At 40.9% G+C, this 25,315-nt stretch overlaps 1 protein-coding gene across 1 annotated transcript in view; it reads right to left on the minus strand.

Annotated features, from left to right (window-relative positions):
• The window catches only part of LOC114665818 (dickkopf-related protein 4-like), a 35,278-nt gene that overhangs the window by 1,341 nt on the left and 8,622 nt on the right, over positions 1 to 25,315 (minus strand). The window contains exons 2-3 of the mRNA XM_028820450.2: positions 21,458 to 21,608; positions 9,052 to 9,183 (exon numbers count right to left, since the gene is read on the minus strand). Of these exons, the coding sequence (XP_028676283.1) occupies positions 9,052 to 9,183; positions 21,458 to 21,608 (283 nt within the window). The remainder of the gene's footprint in view (positions 1 to 9,051; positions 9,184 to 21,457; positions 21,609 to 25,315) is intronic.

Consider the following 25,315-nt stretch of genomic DNA (forward strand, 5'->3'; position numbering starts at 1 on the left):
ATAGCTGCATTGTCAAATTGTGTATCGATACAGTAAATCAAAATGGCACAACTGAATGAAGTGTTATAAATAACAAAGCAACCTCCAACAGAGCAGGAAACTGGGTTGTAAAATCCTCCCTCATCTTCAACATTCAATCTGTGTGCAAGTCTAAATACAGTACGTGTCCTCACACTAGTACCTTTTATAACACTGGCATGAAAGCAACAGTGAGGTTACATTCAGGCAGTAATCAAATAACTGAAAGAAAGTTTGAGACTGAGACACTGGATTAGGATCATGTGCAGTATAGCCAAACTAAAAAAAGTGTCAGATTTTTTTAGATTCACAACACAACATTATGAGTATAGTAGGCAATATTTATCATCCTATAGAGCAGTTGTCAATGTCTGTGAGCTCTTTCTGCTCTAACAGTGGACTTGACTTGGGACTGGCTGCTCCTTCAGGCAAGTTGGTGGTGCACCAAACAGTTTGTTGATCCACCTTTTACACTTTTTATAATAAACTTACCAGTTTTTATAAAATATTTTGTTCTAAAACTAAAGTATTTGCACTCATAGGTTGCTCTTTCTCTCTCATTCCTGGTGGAGTTTCAACAGGGACACCCTTCCCCAACTCCAGCTGTAAGTGTCTAGTAGCCCAAGTGTATTTTGTGTTAAGTGCTTTAATTTTCTTTTATAGACTTAATATGAATCAGCACTTAACGAGACTGAATTTAAAACTCTACATTCTTCTTAACTAATAAAAAGGCACTGGTGTTGCAATTCAAGTAGCAATTTAAGAAAATTATATTAAGTGACTTGTTTTATGGGTTTAGTTTAGCTTCTCATATTTTGGCAAATTGCTACAATTATTTATGATTATCCAGGTTTTGTGTACAGTATTAACATTTGTTATGATTTCATGTTTTCATTTACATATTAAATAAGCAAACCTCACATATTCATTCTTCCTAGAATGATAAACATAAGTGTAGACCTTTATTACTCAGGTCACTTGCTTCTTAACTTTTGCTGTAATGGGAGATGAGTGCACTTGTGTGTAAACTTCAAGATGGTGTACTCTGCACTGGGTAAATAGGTCTTATCTAGTTTAATAAGGTATACCCCAAACCTCTGTCCAAATTCCTTTTCATTTTCTTCCTTTTTTTAACAAGTTGATAGGATACTGAAGTGCTTTAAACACAACTGTTGAATCCACAAGTGAGTCACAAGGCAGCCTTTTCATGTTTGCTATGCTGCTGCCTTCTGGCTTGGAGCAAGCAAGAGACAGAGAACACGCAAATGAGAAAGAGAGAAAGGCATCCCAATAAAAAACAGAAAAATGCATGCTGTACATTTGTAACCCCGACCCCAAAGGTTTAAGCATAAAACAAGAAATAAATAGTGGAGCCTTTTTGTGCTCAGCATAATATGCAAACAATTTGAAAATTAAATCTCTGAATTTTGAGCTGCTGTGATTTGAAATTAAATTCAGAATTCTGTGTAAATATTTATACACATTTCTGCTTCTTTATATTAATGTTTAAAAAAAATCCTTGGACTTTAACATTCCCAGTCTACACCAGGTGCAAGGCAGGGACCAAGACTAGGTGGGACATCAGCCCCTCACATGGTATGTGCGGGCGTACAACGGCATGTGGCGTGTTGTAGTGGCTAAGGGTCTGGACTGTAAACGCCAAGGTTGCTGGTTTATTTTCTACCTCTTATTCACTGTATGACACTGAGCATGTCACTTAAAGTATTTGTGTTTCAAATGCAAAGAAAGAGTCGTACATATGGAAGTTGACTTTCCTAACTCATTTAAATCTATTTAAATAAAGATTTAAGTCATTTGGATGTCTGTTTGTTTGTTCACTTATGTTATATTGGGGAGCAGAGTTATAACAGGAGGGTGGAGCTGAAATGGATATGTCCATCGGGCAAGAGGAGTGTGCTATGGTTGATCATCATCAGTTTTCTACTGGCCAGTGCATAATCTCAAAAACAACAGGTACAGTGGTGTGAAAAACTATTTGCCCCCTTCCTGATTTCTTATTCTTTTGCATGTTTGTCACACAAAATGTTTCTGATCATCAAACACATTTAACCATTAGTCAAATATAACACAAGTAAACACAAAATGCAGTTTTTAAATGATGGTTTTTATTATTTAGGGAGAAAAAAAAATCCAAACCTACATGGCCCTGTGTGAAAAAGTAATCGCCCCCTGAACCTAATAACTGGTTGGGCCACCCTTAGCAGCAATAACTGCAATCAAGCGTTTGCGATAACTTGCAATGAGTCTTTTACAGCGCTCTGGAGGAATTTTGGCCCACTCATCTTTGCAAAATTGTTGTAATTCAGCTTTATTTGAGGGTTTTCTAGCATGAACCGCCTTTTTAAGGTCATGCCATAGCATCTCAATTGGATTCAGGTCAGGACTTTGACTAGGCCACTCCAAAGTCTTCATTTTGTTTTTCTTCAGCCATTCAGAGGTGGATTTGCTGGTGTGTTTTGGGTCATTGTCCTGTTGCAGCACCCAAGATCGCTTCAGCTTGAGTTGACGAACAGATGGCCGGACATTCTCCTTCAGGATTTTTTGGTAGACAGTAGAATTCATGGTTCCATCTATCACAGCAAGCCTTCCAGGTCCTGAAGCAGCAAAACAACCCCAGACCATCACACTACCACCACCATATTTTACTGTTGGTATGATGTTCTTTTTATGAAATGCTGTGTTCCTTTTACGCCAGATGTAACGGGACATTTGCCTTCCAAAAAGTTCAACTTTTGACTCATCAGTCCACAAGGTATTTTCCCAAAAGTCTTGGCAATCATTGAGATGTTTCTTAGCAAAATTGAGACGAGCCCTAATGTTCTTTTTGCTTAACAGTGGTTTGCATCTTGGAAATCTGCCATGCAGGCCGTTTTTGCCCAGTCTCTTTCTTATGGTGGAGTCGTGAACACTGACCTTAATTGAGGCAAGTGAGGCCTGCAGTTCTTTAGATGTTGTCCTGGGGTCTTTTGTGACCTCTCGGATGAGTCGTCTCTGCGCTCTTGGGGTAATTTTGGTCGGCCGGCCACTCCTGGGAAGGTTCACCACTGTTCCATGTTTTTGCCATTTGTGGATAATGGCTCTCACTGTGGTTCGCTGGAGTCCCAAAGCTTTAGAAATGGCTTTATAACCTTTACCAGACTGATAGATCTCAATTACTGCTGTTCTCATTTGTTCCTGAATTTCTTTGGATCTTGGCATGACGTCTAGCTTTTGAGGTGCTTTTGGTCTACTTCTCTGTGTCAGGCAGCTCCTATTTAAGTGATTTCTTGATTGAAACAGGTGTGGCAGTAATCAGGCCTGGGGGTGGCTACGGAAATTGAACTCAGGTGTGATACACCACAGTTAGGTTATTTTTTAACAAGGGGGCAATTACTTTTTCACACAGGGCCATGTAGGTTTGGATTTTTTTCTCCCTAAATAATAAACACCATCATTTAAAAACTGCATTTTGTGTTTACTTGTGTTATATTTGACTAATGGTTAAATGTGTTTGATGATCAGAAACATTTTGTGTGACAAACATGCAAAAGAATAAGAAATCAGGAAGGGGGCAAATAGTTTTTCACACCACTCAACAAGATTGGAAAAGATTTATTGTCTTGCAGGATTATAGGTTTTGTCTAATAGTATATTTTTTGTCACATTGAGGGTTGTATTTAGCCATGTTGAATTTCTAAAAAAAAATAAGTTTCTGCCTATTTATTTATACCGGCAACACTTGGTACTTTGGCTAGTATAAAATAATAATAAAAACACCTACTTAGAGTCACTAATTTACCTCCCAAGTTTTGTGAACATGGAAGGAACCCACATGGGCATTGGGGTGAACAAATGTACTCCGCACAGATATTGTCTAGTCTGGAAATTCGGGGGGCAAGGAGCCATGCTGTGGCTGGGATCAGTGTCAGATCTGCTTCAAGAAACATCTCTGCCTAGAGTTTCTTGAGTGTAAATCTTTGGTGTCTGGATTTAAAGGAAAAGGCTCCCATCTCAAACTTTCCATGGTAGCTGGGCACCCTGATAGTGGGGTATGGCTTATCGTCCATGTACACGGTGAACCACAGCAACCCTACAATCTCTTGTGCTATGATGGCAGTAAACATGTGATCCTTGTCCAGCACCGTGGGGTTTTTCTCCTCCAAAATATATTTAATTTATCTGGCATGCTTGTATAAAGCTACTGTGTTACTGTGAAAATTTCTAGCAGGGCTCAAACTTCCAAGTTTCTCAAATCTGCCAATAAAACTTATTTACCAGACTAGAATGCAGAAGCATTTTGAAATTATAGGAGGTGGATAAAATCATATGTCTAGGAAGGTGTGGTGCATGGCATAACACAGACTTCAATCACACATGACAATGCTGATGGCAGCGCCGTGCGAGAATCGTTAAAAGCTGACCAGCAGTGGGCTTGAAAGGAAGTGGTAATGGAGATTAATAAGTTGCATGTGTAGCAGTGTCAAAAGCTATAAAATCTTCCAGACATTTGGTTGTTTTATTGGCCTGGCTTATATTGAAGGAATAAAAGTACAGAGGGGACACATCTTAGTTGAACATCCAGAGTACAGCAGAGTTACCAATAATTATAGTATGAGCTTCATACAAGTATGACTTAGTGTTTCCCTGTCCTTTACAGATTGTGGTGCTACAGTGCCCTGGTGGTCGTGTCACAAGAGGAAAATATATAAACATGCCAAGCCTTTTAAAAAATTTGTGGAAATAAAAACTGCCTCCTTTATATGGTCTATTTTAAAAATAACATCTACACTGCTGCATGTTTTAATACTTTTTTTAAATCATTAAACTGCTCACTTGCCTTATTCACAAAGGAATGGCATCCTGTAAATAAAACACTTGGAAGTTCTTAGTGGACCCTTGAAGTCAACTGCTGATGATCCAACCTTAATGATTGGGACTTATTTAAGGAGACTTTAATTACATTTAAAATCCCAAAGATATTCATTATATGTAATAGAAAAAATGCAGATACTCTCAGTCAGTTGCTGCAGAACAAACTGACATTGAAAGTGTGTTGCATGTCTGTACAGTATTGGGTGCAGGGTAGGAACTCACCCTGGCTGAGGTGGTGATCCATCTGAGGGAATGTTTACTCACATACTCCCCTAAAATCATGCAGCACTAGTTAAGTTACTGGGAAGTGGGAGGAAAAACTTAGTACTAGTATGAGTGCGCACTATAACTGACTTGGTGTTCCTGCTGGCATTGGTTCTTCCCTTGAACCCAATGCTACCTGATTAGGGTCCACCCACCCCTGACTGTGTACCTACCCCGGTGGTTTTAGAAAATAATGTTATCAGAGACTAAATTGGCAGACTGTTTCTTATATGTGTAAAGTCACTATATATGCAATGGTCTACATCCATGTAACTATTCATTTATCTGGAAACAGTAAAAGCAGTATACATGTATAACGTTATTTTTTGCATACCTTTCGATCAATGCAGTTTCAAGTGATTATTAGAGACCAACTTTGTATTAGCACTGTTGCCTAACTGATCCAGAAAACTGGACTTGAGGCCCATCCTGATAACTGCCTTTAGGAAGTGTACACTTCATTCCATTGTCTGCGGGTTTATTTTTTTCTTTCCTTTTTTTCTTTACAATGTGCAGCTTTTCTTGTGCGTTCTAAAGACATGCAGGTTAGTTTTACTGGTGACTCTAAATCAGCCCTCTGAGTGTACACTGGGTGTGCTTTGAGTGTGCCTTGTGATGGACCAGTGCTCCTGATATCCGGTGCTGCCAGGAAAGGCCCTGGCCAACCTTCAACTGTGACACCTAGATTAAGGAAGTACAGGAAATTGACAGAAGAATTATATTACTGTACATGGGGACTTTGCTCGCCTACCCCTGGGCCGGCACTATGTGCTAGCCACTTTGCAGTTCTGCCGCTTGCATATGGAGAAGTGGATGTACAATTTGAACAGCTTTTTATTTTCATGGGGATTATTACATATTCATAATAGAACTAACTATTTTACATTACAGCGAGTAATTAACCATATTAAAAAATAGTAAAACATAATAATATGAAAGTAAATTATGTTAAATTATGGATCGGTTCGCAGCCGAGTGTGAAGCGGCTGGGATGAGAATCAGCACCTCCAAATCCGAGACCATGGTCCTCAGCTGGAAAAGGGTGGAGTGCCCTCTCAGGGCTGGGAGCGAGATCCTGCCCCAAGTGGAGGAGTTCAAGTATCTCGGGGTCTTGTTCACGAGTGAGGGAAGAATGGAGCGTGAGATCGACAGGCGGATCGGTGCGGCATCCGCAGTAATGCGGGCTCTGCATCGGTCAGTCGGGGTGAAAAAGGATCTGAGCCGCAAGGCGAAGCTCTCAATTTACCAGTCGATCTATGTTCCTACTCTCATCTATGGTCATGAACTATGGGCAGTGACCGAAAGAACGAGATCGCGAATACAAGCGGCTGAAATGAGTTTCCTCCACAGGGTGTCTGGGCTTTCCCTTAAAGATAGGGTGAGAAGCTCAGTCATCCGGGAGGGGCTCAGAGTAGAGCCGCTGCTCCTCCGCATCGAGAGGAGTCAGATGAGGTGGCTCGGGCATCTGATCAGGATGCCTCCTGGACGCCTCCCTGGTGAGGTGTTCCGGGCACGTCTAACCGGGAGGAGGCCCCGGGGAAGACCCAGGACACGTTGGAGGGACTATGTCTCTCGACTGGCCTGGGAACGCCTTGGGATTCTCCCGGAAGAGCTAGAAGAAGTGGCCGGGGAGAGGGAAGTCTGGGCATCTCTGCTCAAGCTGCTGCCCCCGCGACCCGACCTCGGATAAGCGGGAGACAATGGATGGATGGATGGATGGATGGATTATGTTTCATGTTGCGTTAAGAGATATTCATTGCGTTATATGATTTTGTTCTGTTTGGCTTTGAAATTAACACACAAATACTTTCTTAACTTACACTTTTACTGTAAAACTTCTGTAAAAACTATTTTTTAAATTAAATTTTGGTCAATATATCATTGAATTTCAATTCAGTGTTTGGACTTGCATCCTGACAATGCAATGTATAACTGCCCGTGAGTGAATTTCGTTTCTTGCTCTCTAATAAATAAACCGACTTTTTTGAATGTTTGTCTCTCTGATTTGTTTATTGTCTTTACAAAAGCTATTCTAACAGGAAACTGCTAACGTTTTAATACGAATGGCATATCAAGGTCTCCTTTGTTGTCTGTTATCTGCGGAAGATGTACTACATTAACTTTCTTGGATACATTCTTCTTTCAACAGTACTTTGGGTGGTGGAAGACCGGATGGTGTTAACGGTTGTAGATATTTTTCGTGATATTGTAAGTTGATGTTTTTATCTTCTGCACCATCACCACCAACTGTTTCAGCATAGTATATTGATACGCATTTAATCAATTTGCTGTGTAACCGATCGACAATTTTCTCATTAATTCGTTTGACTTCATCGTTTCTCGGTGCTAGGATTGCCCGTGTACTCATTTCTTCTGTTGATAACCGTTCAGGATGAAATTCTTCAGTTAGATTCAGACATAATAAGTCCGCTTTATTTGGGGTCTTAAAGTGAGGAAAACGTAAAAATGTATAAGATCTGAGAGAGCAGGAACTGAGTCTGTCAAAAGCATTCACTCTGAGGGGTAAGAGGACCGTGTGCATGGTTGAGAGAAGGGCATGACTTGAAAAAATCTCATGGCAAAAGTCTTGTCTTGCGAGACTTGAAAAAATCTCTTGGAAATCGTCTTGTCTCAGGGTTTTCTTTTATAATAGAGAGATATACTGTAGTTCATTTCCGCATTGAATGCAGTTATCTTTTATAATAGAGAGATATACTGTAGTTCATTTCCGCATTGAATGCAGTTACAGTTTCATGACACTTTTAAGGCTCACTTCCATGTTAGTACACAAAAAAGTCATGGAGTTGAACTGGCTCGTTTAGGCTCGATAACACAGTGAGTAAAGCAGCCAAATCAACAATTTAGTCACTTGTGAAGACTTTCTGCCAAGCTAAAGGTACAGGACAAATAAGCTTTTTTGGTGTAGTGAGTATAACAGCAACACAAGGTGCTTCAAAACAGTGTTTGTCAACCATTGGGTTACAGGTTGCTATTGTTTATAATGGTAGTGTGTCACGGCAGGCTTAGTTTATCCAAGGGGGGCTCTGCTCTGACCTTCTTGCTTAGTTCACCAGTTAGGGTCCCAGCCCTACTTGATGAGTAGTGGACTCGCTTACATACATGGGAAAAAGTGAGCTGCAACTTTAGAAAGGTTCAGAAGCATGACTTTAAAACACAAAGTTGTAGTGTTTCCACATTTCTAGGAATGAATAGCTATTAGTGACTTGCGCAAGATCACATACTGAATCAAGGATGGCAAATGAACTTGTCCTTGTATTAATAATCAATTAAGTACTACAATAGATATCATTGATTAAGAAAAGCTTGTATTAATCTTTGTCAGGTTAAAGACAGCCTTACCCTGATGCTTTCTCAACAACTGCCACTGCCGCCTACACTTAAGGCGAGAAAGACAGATGGACTAAATTCCTTAGCTTCACCAAAATAAGCACCTTAAGCTGGATTCCAATGCAGAATTCCTAACAAACACAGACGTGAGGTGGTAAATTACAGCTCAATTTTGGCTTTGGGGAAACCACCCTCACTTCCTACTTGTGCGGTAATAATGCACCTCCTCCTGGCCACATGATGCAGGTCAGTGTCTAGTGACACCTCTAGACAGGAGGCTAACAAGAATGCCAAGGCAATGATTTTATTTTATGAAAGCATTAACTTCATTCTGCTTAGCTCATACTCTCTTTCACTTTTTATTAAGTGTTTGGCACTAGTTGGCGGAAGCACGTTGTAGCCATCTGTACTTTGGGTACCAGTCCCAGCAAATTCACTTGACTGCCCATTTGATACTACAAGATAAGATGATTACATCTCAGACTTGCTATGTTGTTTTGTTCTTACATTTGGTAATAGATCCTACATAAGGCATTCAGTTTCTCTTACCTTTACTGCTGGATTGCTTTTTAGGCTTGTTCTCGAGAATGCGCTGTCTGTTCTTTCCTTTAGCTGCAGAGATGTCCTGACCAGTAGTAATGCTTCTGACAGTCACCACCTCCTCCGGCCGGGCACAGACATCTGGAAAGGTAAGAACACCAAATAAAATATCTCCTACTATATATTGAACTCTCTACTGTATGGTGGTGGGCACATCCTCGGAGGTCACTCATTAAGTTTATTAGCATGCAGTGTTGTCGTGTCATCACATTCTCTGGCTCATTGACCTGTTGCTAAGTCCTGTCAGCATCTTCATTTCATTCTCCTCATTTGTGTGCTCCTCCTTAGTCTGTCCTTAGACATTGTAGTTCATGACCAAAAAAAAAGTCTGAGCGTAAGCTAGGTGTTTATAAGACGTGATGGTTTACTTCATGTGGAAGAAGTACATAATGAGTTGCATCAGATATTTGAAATACTAAAATGTGTACTGTATCAATTTAAATGTTTAAAGTCTAAATATTCTCGATTATAGTATAAATTTTGTGGATGGCATGATGGCAGCATGATAGCACTGCTTCCTTGCAGTAAGGAGACCAGGGTTCACATCCCAGGTCCTCTTTGTGTGGAGTTTCTATGTTATCCCCGTGTCTTTATGGGTCTCCTAAAGGCGCTCAGATTTCCTCTCACAGTCCAGAAACATGCAGGTTAGGTGGATTGGTGATCTTAATTTTGCCCATGTGTGTGAGTGCTCATCCAGAGATGGACTGGCACCCTGTCAAGGGATTATCCCTGCCTTGTTGTTTGGAGCGTCCTTCCTTTACTTGTCCAGCCACTTAGTGGTGCTTCCTCCCAACTCCTAGCCCTAATGTGTCCTGACTGCAGGAGCCTCTTAAGTCTGGGTCAGGTAAGCCTTCACAAACAGCCAGCACTCAAAGGTCTGCAGGTACCCTCTGAGAAGCTGCCCCTAGCAGAACTAGGATTGCCTGCAGACTTCTCATACCACAGAGTGTGATTAGGGAGGGCCAGACTGTCTGTCCTCCTCGATACTCAAGTGCACTCTAGTGGCCAAGGGGACATTAGCAAGGGTAACAAATTGGTGGTTAGCTGTCCCACTTTCACAGATTGTCATATAGTACTTCTTGACAGGAAGCAGTAACAAGTTCTCTTATTTCTAAATCTAGACGCATTGTGGCAAACGGCCGTGGCAGGACCGCACTGGAAGGACCTGGCAAAAGAACATTCACAGGGCATTATCTTCCCAGGAGCGATAGAAAGCAGCCCTCTGGGTTGCGGCAGCGCCACGGTTTCCCACTAGGCTTCATGGGAATTGGAGTGTAGTGACTCAGCCCTGTTGGGAGCCGTGGGTGCCGCCAGGATGTGTTGTGGGGACTGAGGAGCTCTACTTAGTGTGGCTTCATCCTTACTTGGAAGTGCTCTCATGCCAAGCCTTCAGGACACCGGAAATACTTCCGGGGATCACTTAAAACAATCCACCTGTCTTCATTGCCGGAAGGAGTGGAGGCAGAAAAGACAAAGAGAAAGAAAGAAGATTAAGTATTGTGTGCTTTAAACTGTGATTTTTGTATTGTTCACTGGTAGGAAGCAATTGAAAGTGTTTCCCACAGCCAAATAAAGCCTTGTGTGTTTGTTGGACTTGTGCCTGTGCCTGTTGTGTTGGGTATTTGGGGAGCTGGAGCACCTCCTGGTGGCCATAGCATCTATCCATGTGTTTTTTGAACCCACATTTTCCAGTATAAGTGGGCACATAAGACCCAAATAAATTTTAGAAAATGGTCCATCACAGGACACACACCTTTTATAAAGATCCATTATAGAGTAGCCAGTCAATCTAATCCCCTCCTCTTGAGGATCCATCCATCCATTTTCCAACCCGCTGAATCCGAACACAGGGTCACGGGGGTCTGCTGGAGCCAATCCCAGCCAACACAGGGCACAAGGCAGGAACCAATGCCAGGCAGGGTGCCAACCCACCGCAGGACACACACAAACACACCCACACACCAAGCACACACTAGGGCCAATTTAGAAACGCCAATCCGCTTAACCTGCATGTCTTTGGACTATGGGAGGAAACCGGAGCACCCGGAGGAAACCCACGCAGATACGGGGAGAACATGCAAACTCCACGCAGGGAGGACCTGGGAAGCGAACCCAGGTCCCCAGGTCTCACAACTGCGAGGCAGCAGCGCTACCCACTGCGCCACCGTGCCGCCCCCTCTTGAGGATGTGGAAGGAAAATCTACAAAGAAATGCTAATCGCTGTGCCGCCAATTAATAAAAATCTCCATCCATTATTTTTGATAACAAGCTTGAAGGGAGATAGAACCTTCCCCAGTGGGTTTGCATACAAGGCATCATTTAAGGAGCCACCAATTCATCATAGGGCACAGACATGAACATATAGATAATTCACACCAGGACAGTATAGAAAAACCTTTATCTGAATGGACTTTGATGTTAAATTAAATTAGAATACCTTGGCAACTCCATATAGACAGCTAACCCGCCTGGTAAATGAAATTAAAGTTATCAGAGTATGTTATAACAATGATCAGCTCCATGCTGAAGACCTTTCTATAGACTCAGGGATAGGTGCAATTCTTGTTTTGTGTGCTAAATGGATACTTGGTTACTCTGTGTGACCCAAAAAGGGAAAATAAAGTGTCATTAAATAGTTTTTCAGCCTGTACACCAAAAACAGAGCTCAAGACAGATTATTAGTTGTAAAAAAAGAGAATTTATACAAAGAAAAATTTTGCAGGATGCGGACTGGTCTGGTTTAGCATCTGCATGAGCTGAGCGCTTCTCTACAATATAGAAAAGTCGATAGCAGTAACATGACAGTTTGTGTTTCAGTGCAGCTGCAGATGTTGAGCCAAATGATTGTTAAGTAATCAGGTTTACAACAATCTGGCGTCTGTTAAATACTGCAGCCTACAGGCAGCAGCAACAGCTCAAAGACCAGGGCTGTGCAGCAAGGAGCCATCAGAGACGACATCTCTATCAGGCTTATTAATTGAAGAGCAGCCGTTTGAAGCACTGCTGATTTATGGCTCCCCGGCTGACACTTCCAACGCTTGCTGGGCCAAATCACTAAAGACTTATCAGAGTTTTCAGCCACATGATGGTTTGATACTGTTTCATCAGCCTACGACTGGCGTGTGCTGTCACCATATGATTTACTGTGCTGGCTGACGGCCTTTTATCTCAACAGCATTGAAACTGATACCATCTATTAGAAGAGTATCAAGGAGCTTTCCTTACTCTCGTTCCCGTTCCCGTGTTTCCTTCAGCCAAACTCTCTGGCACCAGGAAGCATGTAGGTTCTAATTTTAAAATTCCCTGTCTTTTTATTTTTTAACCCTTTATTTGGTTTGGTTTAGATCTGAAATGTAAAAAATACAAAAAGAGCTGCATGGCAGATACATTGTTTTTGCATTTGTTAATTGTCAGTTTACTGGCAAGGAAAGATTTGTTAATAATGTAACAGGATGAGCATAGAGCAAGTAAAAAAAGCAGTGTTTATGGTGGGTGGGTTTGGAAATGTAGCACATAAGCGTAATTTTGTAAAGTAGTGCGAGGAGCAGGCCATGGAGTTTGTTAGATTAGGGCCTCTTGTATTTTGCTGGGTTGGCATCAGTGACTTTAACTATTAATTGTTGTACTCACTAGGTATGACACTCTCAATTGTTAATGACTGTCCGTTCTACCATGTTCTGCATGTTTGTCTTTGAGGGGGGTGTCTCCTATTTAGGTTGGTGTGTCCATCTATATTTTTTCACTGTGTGTCCCATCCTGTGCATCTGCCTCTTTCTCTCTTAAGTCTACATTGTCTGTCCAATTATTTTGTCATTGTGTGTCTCACTGTGCCATGTCCATCTGGATCTTTTTGTCACTCTGTTTCCTGCCGTGCAAATGTCTATCTGGATTGTTTCTCATGGTGTCTCACTGTACAGTGCATTCAGAAAGTATTCAGACCCCTTTGCTGTTCGCATACATTGTGTTGTAGATTTAATTTTCAGTGGATAAGTTTACCATTTCTGCCCTTCTATTTACACTCAACAATCCCTAGTGACAAAGTGAAAGTATGTTTTCAGAATGGTTTGCAAATGTATTAATAAAAAAAAAAAAAGAAATAATGGAAACACCCTAGGATGGACTGACACCCTGTCCTGGGCGGTTGATCCTGCCTTGAGCACAGTGCTTACTGGGTTAGGCTCCAGCCCTCCATGACCCTGCTCAGGATCAAGCTGACTTAGAAAAATGTATAGTATGACAAAAAAAACCTGGAATCTCTCATTCATTTAATGTATTCAGACCTTCTGCTGTGGCAGTCCACATTGTGCTCAGGTGCACCCTGTTTGCTTTAACTCTCCTTGAGATGTGTCTAGAACTTGATCAGAGTCCACCTGTGACAAACTGAATTGATGGGACATCATTCAGAAAGGCACATACCTGTGTATATGAGGTCCACCAATTCACATTCCATGTCAGAGCAAAAACTAAGCTATGAAGTCCAAGGAACTCTCTGTAGAGCTCCAGAATCAAATTGATGGGGGGGGGCATAAATGGGGGACAGGGATTAAACCATTTCCAAAGCTGTGAGTGTTCCCAAGAGCACAGTAGCCCTTAATAATTATGAAATGGAAGAAGTTTGGAACCACCAGGACTCTTACTAGGGTTGGCTGTCTGGCCAAACTGAGTAACCAGGCAAGAAGGGTTTTGGTCAGGGAGATGACCAAGAATGCAATGGTCACTCTAACACAGCTTCAGAAGTCCTCTGTTGAGATGGGAGAACCTGACGGAAAGGACAACCATCTCAGCAGCACTCCAGGTGTTTAAGGCATTTATGGTAGGTTAAATAGATGGAAGTAACTAGTATTTGACGTTATATAAAGACCTCTGAGAGCACAAGGAAAAAGATTCTCTGGGCTGATGAAACCAAAATAGAACTGTTTGGGCAGAACTCCAAGTTCTATGCCTAGTGAAGACCAGGCAGTGGTCATCAACTAATTCATTCCATCCGTACAGTGAAGTATGGAGGACGCAGAATCTGTGACTCAGAATTTCCACTAGCGTGGAGAACCACCAAACACTGGCTAGTGACAAAAGTGCAACATGGAATCTTTATAAATAAAAAGATGTACTAACAGCAAATAAGCTCCGAAGAGCAGAAAAGAAAATGCCTTCTAAATAAATAGATAGATAGACAGATAGATAGATAGATAGATAGATAGATAGATAGATAGATAGATAGATAGATAGATAGATAGATAGATAGATAGATAGATAGATAGATAGATAGATAGATAGATAGATAGATAGATAGATAGATAGATAGATAGATAGATAGATAGATAGATAGATAGATAGATACTTTATTAATCCCAGGGGGAAATTCACATAGGCAATCCAAATAGCAATCACAGCCCCAGTGTGAAATCCAAGAGGTAAAGTCAAAACTTAGAGCAAAAGTTCACAAGAAGCCCAAACATCAGTAATTATCAAAATATCAAAAACACAGGAGGACTCACCATCTACCTTGTGCATTCAATGAACCACAAGAGAATCTGGGTGTTCCTTAGCCTTTATAGGGCTGACGGCAGTCCCTTGTGTTGATGGGTAGGTGGCCTGGCCTCTTGGGTTAACAGCCACAAAACACAAGGAAAACAGCAAAAGATGCAGTGCCATTAAAAAAATAAATAAATAAACAACAATGCTAATGTGAAAAATGAACACAACAAACAAAAAGAGACATTTGAGTCCCAGCCTTCGGGACAACCTTGGCTGAAGCACAACAGCATCATGCTATGCGTTGCTTCTCAAAGGCAGGAACAGGGAGAATGGTGAGAACTGAAGGAAGGATGAATGCACTGGTACAGCGTATTGCCGCACCCACCACACGACGAAACTACTCAGGATCCCGGTTGGCAACCCCCCAGGCAGACACGCGGTCCAGTCCCACCCTCTGGAAATGACCCTCCATCTGCCCCAGCCAGGTGTTATGTGGGCAACCCCTTGGCCTGGTCCAGCCACTCTGGTCCCCAACAATGAGGATCTTATGAGCCGGATCACCCTCGGGGAAATATGCCACATGACTGTAGTGCCATAACTGACGCTCCCTCACAATGCAGTTATTGTGCCTCATTCGGGACTCCATGAGCAACCGCTCATTCGACACAAAGTCAAACCAACGGTACCCAAGGATTTTCCGGAAAGACACAGTACCAAAGGAGTCCAGTCTTCATCTCAGGTCACTGGATAGCGTCCATGTCTCGCAACCATATATCAAGTCAAGGAAGCACCAGGACTCTAAAGACTTGAACCTTTGTTCTTTTGCATAGATATCAGGAGTGCCACACACCCCTTTCCAGCGACCTCATGACCCCCCCATGCTTTCCCAATCTGTCTACTGACTTCATAGGAAGAGTCACCAGAGACATGATTGTCACTGCCAAGGTAAATAAACCTCTCAACAAGGTCGACACTCTCTCCGCAGACAGACACACTGCTGATGGCTCTGTCCAACAGGTCATTAAAGGCCTGGATCTTGGTTTTTATCCAGGAGGACACTCGCAAGCCCAGACATTCAGACTCCTCGCTCAGCCTCTTGAGCATCCCGATCTGACAAATACAGAGAAATCATTGAATCCAACTGGCTCCAGGATGCATGTGACCTCACACTAAGGTGGTGGTTCACTGTTCAGTATTACAATGACACGAAACACACAGCCAAGACAACAGTTGTGGAGTGGATTCGGGACAAGTCTCTGACCGTTCTTGAGTGTCCCAGCCAAAACCCAAACTTAAACCCAAGAGAATATCTGTGGAGAGATCTGAAGATGGCATTTTACATTTGCTTCCCCTCTAACTTAACTTGAGAGGATGTGCCAGGAAGAATGGGATAAACTGCCCAAATCCAAGAGTGCAAAGCTTGTAGACGCTTAACCAACACATAGCTGGAGTTGCTGTCAAAGAGGCTTCAACGAAGTACTGAGTTGAGGGTTTGAATACTTCTAGGAATGAGAGCTTTTAGTTTTTGAGTTTAATAAATTTGCCACCCTTAATGAAAACATGTTTGTCATTATGGGTTATTGGACATAGACTGATGGGCAAAAATGGCACATTTAATTAAAATTACATTTATAACACAATAATGTGTGCAGAAAGTGTTAAGGTCTGAATACTTTGTGAATCCATATATAGACCCTGCTGTGTCTTTGTCCTTTTGGTCCATTCAAGTTTTTTACGTACTCTACCATCTCTGCCAGTGCCCATGGCTCTGTATTTGTGTGTTTGTCTTGACTCATTTGTCTGTTGTGGTGTGTGTGTTTGTGCCTGCTTATGTCTCTGTCCTCTCTGTTTAAAAATCTCTGTTTCACAATGTATCCCTTTGTGCATTTGCTGGTTAGTCTTTCGCATCTTTTTTAATGATTGAGTGTTTTGTCTGTGTGAGATTTTTCCTCATTGTGCTTCACAATGTACACCCGTCTCTGTGTCTTTATTGTCACTGTGTTTCCTGATGTGACTCTGTCTGTGCCTTTGGCACTGTGTTTGTCTCATCTGTCTGCCAGCATGTGAGACAGCTGCCACCCTGTCTGTGTCCTTTTGCAGAGTGGGTCCCTTTACACATTTCTCTGTTTGTATCTTTTATTACGTCTGTGTTTCTTTCTTAATGTGTCTCCTGTTGTTCATCTGCCTATCGGCCTTGTCTGTCCATCTTTTTTTGTCACTGGGTGTTCCACCGCAGCTTTGTTGCTCTGTGTTTTAGGTTGCCGTTGTCTGTGTCTTCTCTCCATCTTTACTTCTGTGTGTGTGTGTGTGTGTGTGTGCACGTGTGTTGTGGATTATTTGCAGCCTCATTAAGCTCCAGTGTTTTCCAGATTGGACACAAGCAGGTCATTATTTTTGATGACATTTCTTTAAAGATGTTTTGAATATCAGACAGGATGCTAGTGTACTGGAACCATCTGAAGAGTAATCTGCTCATCTGGTAAAGAGGGTTCAAAAACTGGTCAGAGCAGCTCTCAGTATATTCCCCATGTGACACAGTAAATGGGCTGTAAGTCACATTTAATAATCCACATTAAGGAAATGGCTTTGGCCCAGCAGGCTGAGGCAGACAGAGTCAGACCTTAGGATTTAACCACAAATTTGAACCTTCTCCTTTCTTTACCAATTCTTAGGTTGCACATTTCATTATTAGTGTTTGTTTTATAATAAGAGCAATTTTGGAATTTGGGGCTGTTCCTCTATGAAAATACCCTGATATCATTAAAGTTCTGATTATTTTTTAAATATTGCTATGTAAGAAAAAGAAAATTTTGGCTTCACCTTTTTCATTATAAAAAAATTATTATAACCTTTGCAATTAAATCCCCACAGCAAACCACGTCAATTTTCATATGATTCAGGACAAAATACTGAGTATCTGTCCCTTGAAAAAGCATCAGGGAAAATGTGGGACCCCAAAGCGGTCATGTCTTTATGACACATGTGTATTTTTGAATTTTGAATGTCGGTTTGGCTAATTGGCAACTTGATAATACAATGCTCAGCTCTGCTGCCCCCCAAATCCAGCATCTGAGGATTGAAGCCCATGCACAGGTGTTGTCCACTTTCTCTCACGTTCATGCATGTTTTCCCCCCAAATCTCTAAAGAAACTGAGTCCGTGGATCGACATATAAGTGGGCCTTGTAATGTCGTGGACTTTTTCCTGCCTTGCACTCCAGAACTGGATTTAGACATTTTGAGAACAGTATGATGAGGTGTAGACGTTCTTTGTGAAAATCAAATCAGATTTAATTGTTCTTTTCTAGTTGCCAAGTCTTTACTAATAAAGCACTGTGAGAATTAGAATTTGGATTTTGGGGGATTCTCTTCTAAACTATTCATTTTACTTCTTTTTTTTGGTGGGGAGGGGTCCTTGTCATTTTTTGTTGTCACTTTAAGATGCTGCAGATGTTCTATCAGACAGTTGTGGCGAGCGCCCTCTTCTACGCAGTGGTGTGCTGAGGAGGCAGCATTAAGAGGAAAGACGCCTCACGTCTGGACAAACTGGTGAGGAAGGCAAGCTCTATTGTTGGCATGGAGCTGGACAGTTTAACATCTGTGGCAGAGCGAAGGGCGCTCAGCAGGCTCCTATCAATTATGGAGAATCCACTGCATCCACTAAATAGTATCATCTCCAGACAGAAGAGCAGCTTAAGCAACAGACTGCTGTCACTGTCCTGCTCCACTGACAGATTGAGGAGATCGTTCCTCCCCCAAACTATGCGACTCTTTAATTCCACCCGGAGGGGTAAACGTTAACATTCAACATTATACATAGTTATTGTCTGTTTTTCTGTTTTTCACCTGCATTGTTATCATTCTTTAATTTAATATTATTTTTTGTATCAGTATGCTGCTGCTGAAGAATGTGAATTTCCAATTGGGATTAATAAAGTATCTATCTATCTATCTATCTATCTATCTATCTATCTATCTATCTATCTATCTATCTATCTATCTATCTATCTATCTATCTATCTATCTATCTATCTATCTATCTATCTATCTATCTATCTATCTATCTATCTATCTATCTATCTATCTATCTTTATTAGTATTGCACTGACATTTTCTTTTTTTGTTGTTCACAGTGACCTCCAGTTGCTACTGTGTGATAACCATAAGTCATAGCACAGGATGTAATTTATCAAGTCAATGAAAATGTATTTATAGAGCACATTTGAAACAACAGTTAAGCTGGCATCATGGTACCATGGGTACAAAAGTTTGTGGCTTTTGGGAGATCTATGTGGTTTCAGTTTATAAGTCGATTTAGATAATTATGATTTTGGGTGCTGTTTGTTTTATTTTTGGATTACGTGTTGGGCTTTGGCTTAAGGGTTTCCTTTATCCTGGCTTTAGACCTTGTGAGTATGTCTAACTAGTTTTGCCTCCATTTTCCAGTCCTAATTTTTATATCTGCCATTTTCAACTTGATAGTGTATTCTGCTTTGTTATTAGTGTCAAATCAAGTCGTGTACACTTAACTTGCGTATGTCTGTATGTAAAGTTCCAATACAGACACAAGTATTTGTCACTGAAGTTTAATGTGCAGCTGAACTTCCATCCATCCATTTTCCAACCCGCTGAATCCGAACACAGGGTCACGGGGCTCTGCTGGAGCCAATCCCAACCAACACAGGGCCTAAGGCAGGAACCAATCCTGGGCAGGGTGCCAACCCACCGCAGCAGCTGAACTTTACAATCCAAATTTAAATTACTGAGACATCAGTACAACATCTATGTTTTACAAGCTTCATTTTTAATTTACAGAAATTATTTTTTAAGTATTGACTCTCTGTGATTGTCATGTCACAGACTGATGTCCTGTCCTGGACTGCTTCCTTGTGTTGCCAGGACTGGGTCCAGAACCCTGTGATACACAGCAAGTTCAGGTAATGAGTGGATGTTTGCATATTGGAGTTATTCCTGGAAACTAATGATTTAAAGGATTCAGAAATTATTCAGACCCCTTCACTTTCTGCAAACTTTTTAATTAAATTGATATGTTTACCATTATTACCCATCAGTCTACACCCAATAACCCATAATGACAAAGTGAAAACATTTCTTTAGAAAGGTTAGCAAATTTGTTAATTATCAAAAACTGAAATTTCTTATTCATATAATTATTGAATTCATTCATTTATTATTATTCATTTATTTTATTAATTCATATTAATTATTATTAATTTTGACGCTTAATTCAGAACTTTTTAGAAGTCCCTATGTCGGCAATTCCAGCTTTGAGTATTGTTGAAGTAAGTCTGTATAACCTGAATTTGAGCAATTTGTCTCATTTTTCCTTGCAGATCATCTCAAGATCCTTTAGACGGGATGGGAAGGATCCATAAACTGCCATCTTCATGTCTCTCCACAGATGTTCTATTTGGTTTAAGTCTGGGCTTTGGCTGGGCCACTTAAGGACAGTCAGAGACTTTCCTGAAGCCACTCCAGTGGTGTCTTTGTTTTGAATCATCGTTATGCTGAAAGGTGAACTGTCCACTCTGGAGTAGGTTTTTTTTGAAGGACCATTTGTTTTTTGTCAACATACATCCTTCCCTTAATTCTGACCAGTCTCTCTGTCCCTGTCACCGAGACGTACTCGTAGCATCATTGCTGCAATCACCATGATTCACCATAGGTAAGGTATTAGGCAGATGATGAGCAGTGCCTGGTTCTCACCAGACATAGTGCTTGGAGTTCCATTTTTGCTTCATCAGACCAGGGAACCCTTTTCCTCATGCTCTCAGAGTCCTTTAAATACTGAAATATGCCTTTTCTACCTCAACAGTGACTTCCATGTAGCTACTCTACTGAAAATGCCTGATTGCTGGAGTGCTGCTGAGATGGTTGTACATCCAACAGGTTTTCCCATCTCAGCAGAGGACTTTTGAAGCTCTGTTAGAGTGACAGTTAGGTTGTTGGTTGCCTCCCTGACCACCCTTCTTGTCTGGTTACTCAATTTGACTGGATTGCCAACCCCAAACTTTTCCATTTCACAATTATTTAGCCACTGTGCTCCTGGAGTACTCACAACTTTAGGATGGTTTTATGCCCTTGTCGTCATCTGTGCCTCACCACAATTTTATCACAAAGGTCTACAGAGAGATTCTTGGACTTCATGGCTTGTTGTTTTCCTGACATGCAGTGCGAATTGTGGGACCTTACTGTATATACACAGGTGTGTGCCTTCTTCATGATGTCAAGTTGTAGGCATAGCTCAAGGAGAATTAAAGTATGTAGGGTCCACCTGAGCACAATGTGTAGTGCCATAGCAAAAGGAAATGGGAGATTTCAGTTGTTGATTTTTAATAATTTGGACATCCTTCAGAAAACATGTCATTATGAGATACTGGGGGTAGATTGATGGGTAAATATGTCAGTTATCCATTTAAAATTAACTCTATAACACAAAGTGAAGGGGTTTACATTCTTTCTGAATCCAGTGTATGAGGTTATAGATTGAAAAACCAAACTGACCATCTGTTATGTCCAGATGTGAATTGCATGGACGTTTCAAGGTAAGGTGGTAATGCTCACTGGTTCCAGAGAAGGGTGATGAGCTGCACATTGATTAGCACATGCAAGGAAGAATTTTAGTGGAGCTCGTATGTGTCAATAACAACCTATAAGCCTATACTATATATTTTATATATCTCATTCTCTTTGTGAATATCAGGTACTTTTTATAAACTATGCCAGACTGGAGGGACCTGTCATGATACTTGTACTCTTTTTATTTCTAAAGTGTGGTGCACTAGCACACAGCCACTCTACCACAGTAATGGCTTGGGAACAATCACGTCAGAGCAGTACCAGCTAGAAAACATCACCTACCATTGATGCAGAGAGTCCCTGGGCAGCACATGGCATCACGCTGACAACGCCTTCGCAGAGGATGGCACACCTTACAAAGTGGTTCTTTATCACTTGTTTTGTGACAGAAGTTTCCAGACCGACAGTCGCTGTCCACCTGGCAACGAGTACCCTGCAATGAAAATAAAGAGAGCATTCAGTTTATAAGCAAGTATAGAGTACAAGTTGAGATGCCAATGTCTGCACCATAAGGATAGAATAAACTCAGTTATGTGACAGCAACAAGTGCTGAAGGCAGCCAGTGCTGTCCTCTGTAAAACTGTATTAGTCTGATTACATTTGCAGTGATATAATATTTTGAGGGTTAGCGCCCTCTACTGGTATGATATCCTACTGATTGATGAGCTGGAGCTTGTGCTCTTTGTAAAATGTAAATGCAAGAGTACAAAATTAATTTTAATTACTGAAAAATGTCCTAGAGCCCCGATTTCAAATCCTGGTTATGTGTCATTTTTCATGTATTCCTGCTTTCTTCACTTATCCCAAAAATTTGCAGTTTGTTGATTGGAGATTGTGAGTGACTACTGGTATGTGCCCAGCTGTGCAGGAGTGGCGCTCCAATCAGAGCTGCACAACCCGCAAATTGTATTTCAGGCTCAGCAAAATGATAGCTGCATTATATGTGTTTGAGAAAACATCGACTTCCTGTAGAAGCGCACATTGATGTTTAGCTACAGATGGAAAATGGATCAAATGAATCTGCCGTCCGTTTATATATATATATATATATATATATATATATATATATATATATATATATATATATATATATAATATTTATTTATTTCTATTACAAAAGGAAACCCTGGGATGAGACTTTCTCGGAGATAATTTCAACTCCCATGAGAGATAATTTCAGGTCCCGCGAGACGAGACTTTTTGCCAAGAGATTTTGACAAGCCCCGCCCTCCTCTCCAACATTTACAACCACGCCCACGGTCCAATCACTTCTCATTCGTGTGAATGCTATTCTCAGACACAGTTCCTGCGCTCTCGGCTCCAAGCGGGGTCGGAAATAAAAGACAAAGAGTGGAAGACAAAGTAGAACGTTGTAAAGAGGTTCAAAAACGTTGGCGTGATACACATGCAGAGCAGGTTAGAGATTATGAAAGTACTAAAATTCAAACGTCTCAGAAAAATGATAGTAAAGATTGCATTAGTGCAAACAAATGGAAATTATTACTCAATTAAATAACGGAACAGTGAAAAGATTGAATATATGGACATAGGTAATATGACAGAAGTATGTAGATATTGTTTGGCTTTAAAGTTTAAGTTGGAGACTTGTAGATCGTCTAATTCATGTTGCCATCAGGGAAAAGTAGAGTTTCTTCCCAATGAAGTGGCGTATTCACGAGAATTTAAAGATTTGTTGTTTGGTGAAAGTGAAATCTACATACGCGAGCAGCAGAGACGTCAAGTGGCTGGCAGGGGGGAAAACCCCCTAATAGATAGATAGATATAATATACTTGTGAGGTCCTGTGCTCCTTCCTGCCCCCTCAGGTCTGCTGATGAATGGTGTCTGGTGATGCCAACTCTGCATGGCATCAAATCTCAAGTCCACATTCTTTTCATGTGTACCTTCTGGCTAGTGGAACAAGCTGCTCACCTCAATTTGAATTTGACTCCCTCCATGTGTTTATGAAGTGTTTGAAGATGCTCTTGTTTATTGAATTTCTGTCTAACTGATACTAGCTGTTAGATTTGGTAAATCTGGGAATTATTGAATTTTCTTGTATTTTGTTCAGAACTCTTCACTCAAGATGCAGTCTTTTGTAACTTTTGTTGCACTCGCCAGACTAATGTTGCTTGATTATATTAACTTCTTTTGTAAGTTGCTTTGGAAAGAAGCGTCTACTTAAGCAAATAAATGTAAATATGAACATATGTATATTATTTAGTTCCCATTAAAGTCAGTTTGTCAAAGGTTTACAAAATTGGATCGGTGATAAAGAAACAAGAAATAACATCTTTTCTGCTTTCACAAACCCACAGGTACAATAAAATAATTCTTTGACTTGGGAATTGCTGAATTGAGACTCTGCTGTTATCTTTATAAAAAGCTTCACCCATCAGCTGCACCTTTTGTCAGAAGTAATAAATGCAGGTAAGGAGCAGGTAATGGTTACCATTCAGATATAACAAATACAAGCTCCATTTGTTGACAGAAAGAGAGAACGAGTACATGCAGGTGTGTGCATTCATAGAGAGAGAGTGATCTTCAAGTCCTCTGTGTGTGTGTGTGTGTGTGTGTGTGTGTGTGTGTGTGCCTGGTGTCCAGCAGGTAGGTGAGCTACCCAACCAAAAGGGAGCATATCCTCTTATACATAATTTATGCATATTTATCAATAAGCACTGTTGTTGAATATACCATTAATGATACGGCCAAGTAAAATTCATCAGATTGGTAGTACTTGTGAATTGAATGAACTCCCAAGTGGTCTGAAAGCACTAATCAATCAAATTCTGTGCCCCACAATGGCGCAGGATGTGGTCAGCAGAGACACCCGTTTTCTTGATTCACTGTCTTATTCTTGACTGATCATAGACCTTTTGTGACATCTAATCAGAGCAGCATTCTTTACAGTCTCCCTTCTCTCTCCTACTGGCCTCCATTATTGTTCTGAAGAGTGAGTTTCTTCTGAGGATATGACTTATCTATTCCTTCTGTCTAAATCATGTTGTTTTTGCTTGTACTTGATTTGGAAGACAATATGCACTGTTCTCCAAATTCATTTTACTTTAAATTGTTTTAGGACCTGTAATTTTTAATGTAATGTCTGCAGTTATTTCCATGTTATTAGTACTTATTATTTGGCCGATGCCTTTATCTAAGGCAAATTATAACATCAGTTACATGCCATTTGTTTTTCCAAATGGAGCACATGCAGGCTTGTGGTCATGCACTATCAGTAGGGGGATTTGAACTCACAACCTCAGGGTTTGAAGTCCAATGTCTTAACCACTGTACTGTCTGTGTGTTTTCATTAGTGGTAGGTCTGCTCCCTGAGGCTCCTTATACGGATATCCTAATCGCTGCCATTCTGTGTCTTTTGGACACTGTCCTTCTTCTTCTTCTTCTCCATTTTAAGTGGAACATTTCACACTGGTTTTATAATTGTTATGACTACTTATTAAAACAGTATTCTGCAAAAATGTCAAAAATTATTTATGGTCATTAAAGGCCATGTTACATTACAAGATTTTTCAGTCAGACTTTGCAACGCTGAAAGCATGTCGTGTAGTCTGACATCCCCAGCAACCCATCCAACTAGTTTGTAACGCACCCCGGTTTTGTCTTAAGTCACAGGGTGGGCTCTGTCTGCATTCACCTAGTAGTACAGTGAACTGAATGCAGAGACGAGTAATAAAGAGCACAAGTACTTTGGACATGACACACAAAAGGAAGACTCGTCTGTCTGATTTTATGTGTGTTTCATATCGCAACAGAAGGATAAGGAAAAAAAGGCCAAGATTATGGCTGAATTTGCCATACCTAAAGCCTTTGCATGGGTGCTGGCTCAGTCAGGCAGCACGTTATTGCACGTCAAAAAAAGGAACAAACTTGCAATACTTTGAAATTTGGGAAACTCTTGGAAATTCATTACACAAATGTATAATTTGACGTACCTTGCAAAGCAAGTCATGTAAAGTGACATCCTTAAGGGACAAGGTCAGCACCGGCAGTCGTCGTGTTTGACATCCCCCTCCAACTTAAGGGAGGGAGGAGGTCACTTATGAAAGTTATTGTAAAGTACATCAGCGTGAAGGGATAAATTAATGTGACTGAACTTGATGTTGTACTTCAGGTTAAGTAA

Source organism: Erpetoichthys calabaricus, chromosome 1 (genome assembly GCF_900747795.2).
Source record: "Erpetoichthys calabaricus chromosome 1, fErpCal1.3, whole genome shotgun sequence".
NCBI classification, from domain to species: Eukaryota; Metazoa; Chordata; class Cladistia; order Polypteriformes; family Polypteridae; genus Erpetoichthys; species Erpetoichthys calabaricus.